Raw genomic sequence first — 5,285 nt, forward strand, 5'->3', positions numbered from 1 at the left:
GAAGAGCAGCACTTCAAACTGCAGTCTTCATTTGTAATGGGGGGTTCTACCACAACTGGATTTTCTTTATGTTTACACTTTATACTTCGAAACTTAGGCTGTTTGTTTTTCAAATGTAACAGAGTTTGATTGGTAGCCCCAATGTTTATTAGTGAGTTCTCACTGGAAATGCTTGGAGGTGAGTTGAATTTGGGAGAGAGAACATCATTTCTAAAATCCGACTGAGGTTTGTGGACAAGAGAGGACACCGTAAGGTCAGAAACATTAACCTGAGGTGTCTCAGTCCCTTGCTCTGCTGTCTTGGTACAATCCATGAAGTGGTCTGTATGTGAGTTCGTAACAAGGGACTTCTGCTTTGCATTTATGCTAGTGTTTGTGGCAGGATACCTGGAGTACTTTACCTTCTCGTTTCTCTGCATGGGTAACATGTTCTCTGTCCTATCAAAAGCATCTGTAATCTCAAGAACACTGTTATCAGACTCTGAGCTGTGTTCTACGAGGTCCAGATCACTACTTCCATCATCAGAAGTGGTGCAAACACTAATGGAATCACTCCGCTTCCCCTCGCCCCCTGCTCCAGCATAGCAGAGCTGCACTTTAGAGCTGCACACCAGGCCGCGCTGGGGCTTCTTCTTCTCTCCAGACCGTGGAGAGATCAAGGCACCCTCAGGCAAGCCCAACAGAGAGTCACAATTTGAAGTTTCAAGTTCTTTCTTTACAGTGTTTTTTCCACAAGAAGAAAACAGGAAACTTCCCGGGGTAGTATTGGACCCTGTAAGGCTGTTTGCTATCTTGGAAAGTTCATTAGAGGCCTGCTTATCAGATACATCCCCAGAAATAAAGCTTAGGCCAAGGTTCTCTGGAATCTTTCCCTTCCGCTCCTCCTTATGTGCTTCGAATTGCATATGGCCCTTTTTCACACTAGTCCTTTTTGGATTATCAGAGATCTTTCTGGATCGAGACTTAGCAGAGGGCTTTTCCTTCTCATCTCCAGAATGTTCAGAATCAAAAGCCAGAGATTTCAAGCAGCCATTAAGCAACAAATCATGTTCTGACTCAGGATCGTTTGTACAGTCCTCAAATGGCATGTCCTCCTCACTATCCAACTTGATTGAACTGGTGACACGTTTTCGGTCCTTCGACCCTTTGGGAACATCATACTGTTCAGCAAGACCAACACTGGCTTCCCATTTACTCAAAATCTTCTGAGGAACCTTAAAAAATTTAAGGAGAAAAAGTATCACTTATCAGAGAAATGAAGGCGAACAGAGAGATGATCAACAAATACCACTTAAACCAGAAGCTTTCCCAAAGCTTGTTTCCCTCTTCAAGGCCCCTCCATGGGACTGACAGGCAGTTAAAGACCTGAGCTCAGCCACAACTCACCTAATGGGGGTTCTCTGACTCGACCATCAGTATCACGACAGAGGAAAAATGATTTCACAAACTCTCTACCTTCCCTGTACTTAAAGTATAAAGGACTGACTCACAACTTACTCTAAAACGTGTGACACTGCACTTGTAAATCAAGGAATATCCCTGCTTTCTCCTCTGCAAGGATTTACTTTCTTTTTGACTTACGAAGGGAAAACATTCTCAGCTGCATATGAAAAGAAAGTAAAAGGTTAAAGAAGATGAAAATGGAAAAAACAGGGCGAGAGAGGATGAGCAGATCAAATCTGACCCCTAGAGGACCTGAAATCTGAAGTTCTAATCATGATAAAACACTTACCTAATCAAGGATCACACAGCAGCACACAGCCTGAACAGTAACCAGGCTAACTCCTGGGCTTAACTGTGTAGTGCAAAGTTACTGACACCCTGGCATAACAAAATGCAGGTGGCACAGTCAGGAGCACACTGTCACACAGGGCGGGGAGCCATGAAGCTGCCTATGGGTCCCTATCTCTAGGTAGGCCTGCAAACATGCCAGATAAACTCCTAGAAGCCTAGGGTAGTGAGGAGCTGTGGGGCAGGAGAAGGGAGGGAATGGCATGATGAGACCTTGTGAGCATGCTGTCTTCTCTCCCTCCCTCCCTCCTGGGTGTATGTACACGCTCTTTATGATGATGAAAAATATAGGAAACGGTAGGGCACAGGGGAAGCAGGGGTGGCAGAAAACAAGGGAAACACACACACACACATTAATTTCTTGATTCTTCATAGCAAGAAAACATTGATGTTCTGTGAAACACCTCTCATTTTACAGGAGTCTATTTCCTTCCTTTACTCCACATAATAGGTATCAGTCAAGGTTCCAACTGCCAGCTAGTGTCTGTAATACTTTAAAGCATGCAAAGTGCATGTTCAACAAGGCATATCACAAGTAACGTCACCAGGCAGTATCTTCGCCTCCTAAGGTTACAAGCTGCCCACTGCTCCTTCCCTTTACTCAGACACACCTGCTAATGCTCATGACTGTAAACAGTAAAAGAGTTCTCTAGAACCCAAGAGTTCTAGTAAACATCTTTGGAAAGAGAGCTGGCAAATTTACAGAGCTAAAACCTTAAAACAAAAACTCTTCCTCTACCAACCAGGTAAAATATTAAGATACAGTTAACCTCTTTTGTACTAATAGTGCATACTTTCTATTTTTAGAGAATCAATCTTATGACCTATTGAGTATTTTACACTTATTTCTAATCCTCATAATGATTCAACAGGTGCATGTTATAATATTAGTTTTAGAAACGAAGATACTAGACTAGCCACAGCATGGTAGTTAAGGCAGCTGGATCCCACATGGCCGACAGTGAGGTTCAAATCCCAGACTTGCAGTTGAAAAACATGCCAAATGCACGTGTGTCCAAAAATCTCAAAGAGGAAAAAATGGAGAATGGATTGTGCTGAAACTATCCCACATGGTGGGTACTTCCTAACTCCCCTCCCAAAAAACACCCAGAAATGAAGACACCAAGTATCTGAGAACTAAAGTTACAAGTGACAGACACTGAATACTGACTCTAAATCATTCTAATTATATTTTTTAAATAGTCTAAAAGGGGTTAGCTCTGCGGAACAGCAGTAATCCATTACTCAAAAGAAGCTGGACCCCATATGGCAACCACACTTAGATTTATGGGCAGTCAGACTAAAAGACACTGGGCATGCACGCGGACACCCAGCGTCTGAATGTCTGGAGAGGAGGGCATGCACGCGGACACCCAGCATCTGAATGTCTGGAGAGGAGGGCATGCACGCGGACACCCAGCATCTGAATGTCTGGAGAGGAGGGCATGCACGCGGACACCCAGCGTCTGAATGTCTGGAGAGGAGGGCATGCACGCGGACACCCAGCGTCTGAATGTCTGGAGAGGAGGGCATGCACACGGACACCCAGCGTCTGAATGTCTGCAGAAGAGGGCATCACAGCAGGACCACACCCTGTGAGGGTGCTTCTCTCTCCCTCTCTCTCACGTGCATGCATACAAATTACATCTTGAATAAAGGTGAAATTTTTTTTTTTTTTCCAAAAATCACTGGACTCCCGGGAACCAGCAGTTAGCGTAATGGCTATGTCGCTGGACTCCCACGTAGTCGACCACGGTTCGAGTCCCGGACCCGGTGGCTTAAAACTCACGCCGGGCGCATGTGCATGCGTGCCCAAGATCCTGAGAGGAGAATGGAGAAGGGATTGCGACGTGGCCATCCCCTCTGGGGGGTGATTTCTCGCTTTCTGTCTCTATGTCTCACTCTGTCTGTCTGGAGAGCGCACACGCCCTATAGTGAAAAAAAATCTCTCAAAAAAAAAAAAAAAAAAAATCACTGGACTCCCATTGTAGTCGAATGCAGTTTGAGTCCTGGATCCAGTGGCTTAAACTCACGCCAGGTGCATGTGCCCAAGATCCCGAGAGGAGAATGGAGAAGAAGGGATTGTGGCATGGCGATCCCCCTTGGAGGGTGATTTCTCGCTGTCTGTCTTTCTCTCTCTCTCTTTCTGGCGAGCACACGCGACCTATAGCAAAAAACCTCCCCCCCCCCAAAAGAAAAGTCTGAAAGTATTTAAACTCAGGATATATGAAACATCAAACTAAGAACTATTTCCTCACCTAGAATTGAATATAGAAGTATATTAGATATGCTGGCCAAGATTCAAATCCTAGCCCCAGTGGCCTAGAAAAAGAAACAGGACAGTGTGCGTGTACCCCAAACTGCGGTAGGATGGAAACTCATGGAGGAGGGACTGGGCTGTGGCCACACCCTCTTAGGAAGTGCTTTCTCCCTCAAATTTCCCTCACTTTCACCCTTTCTTTCTCTCTCTGTCTCCCTAGTGAGCAAATGTACCCTCTAACAATTTAAAAAAAAGAAGAATATTAGATCATAGAGACAGAGGGTAGAATGGGGGCTACAAGGAGGCAAGGGGAGTTACAGTTTAATAGGTACAGAGTTTCAGTTTTGCTGGATGAAAAACAATTGCAACGGGACCAGCAAGTGGAGTGATGGTTAAGGGCACCAGACTCCCACGTGGCCGACTGCAGTTCAAGTCCCGAACCTGGTGACTTGCTTTCTTACTTCCCCTTTCTCTCTCACTCTGTCCCTCTGATAAAATTAAAATAAATATGTAAATAAGTTAAATAAAATAATTCTTTTTAGGGACCAATAGGTGGCATGGTGGTTAAGGTGCTGGACACTCCCACATGGCCAACCATGGTTTGAATTCCAGACCTGGTGGCTTGCTTTCTCACTTTCTCTCTTGCTGGTCAAATTAAAATAAATAAATAAATAAAACTTAAAAAAAAAAAAAATTATGATAATAGATGGCTGCACAACATCTTGAATATATCTAATACTATTTAATTATACGTTGTGAACATTGGGGGAAGAATATTCAAACAAAGTATGACTAAATTGTTCTCAGTCAGCATCAGCACAAAACATCAAGCAAAAGAAACAAAACTACGAGGTCAGCAGGTGGCATGGTGGTTAAAGGCCCTGGACTCTCACATGGCCGACAATGGTTCAAAGCCTAGACCTGGTGGCTTGCTTTCTTACTTTCCCTCTCTCTCTTGGTCTCTCTCTGATCAAACTGGAAATAATAATACATAAAGTTAAATAATAAATAAGTCTGGGATTAGTAGTTGGCGTAATGGCTATGTTGCTGGACTCTCATGTAGTCGACCACAATTTGAGTCCCAAACCCAATGGCTTGAACTCAAACCCAGTGAGTGTGCATGTGTGCCCAAGATCCCAAGAGGAGAAGGGATTATAGTGTGGCCATCCCCCCGGGGGGTGATTTCTTGCTTTCTGTCTCTATGTCTCTCTCTGTCTGTCTGGCAAGCGCATGC

At 44.4% G+C, this 5,285-nt stretch overlaps 1 protein-coding gene across 3 annotated transcripts in view; it reads right to left on the reverse strand.

The window, feature by feature from the left end:
• The window catches only part of NSD1 (nuclear receptor binding SET domain protein 1), a 140,835-nt gene that overhangs the window by 79,478 nt on the left and 56,072 nt on the right, over window positions 1-5,285 (reverse strand). For all 3 annotated transcript variants that reach the window (XM_006158871.3, XM_006158872.3, XM_014591740.1), the window contains one exon: window positions 6-1,214. In XM_006158871.3, the coding sequence (XP_006158933.1) occupies window positions 6-1,214 (1,209 nt within the window). The remainder of the gene's footprint in view (window positions 1-5; window positions 1,215-5,285) is intronic.

Source organism: Tupaia chinensis, unplaced genomic scaffold (assembly GCF_000334495.1).
Source record: "Tupaia chinensis unplaced genomic scaffold, TupChi_1.0 Scaffold000612_1, whole genome shotgun sequence".
NCBI classification, from domain to species: domain Eukaryota; kingdom Metazoa; phylum Chordata; class Mammalia; order Scandentia; family Tupaiidae; genus Tupaia; species Tupaia belangeri.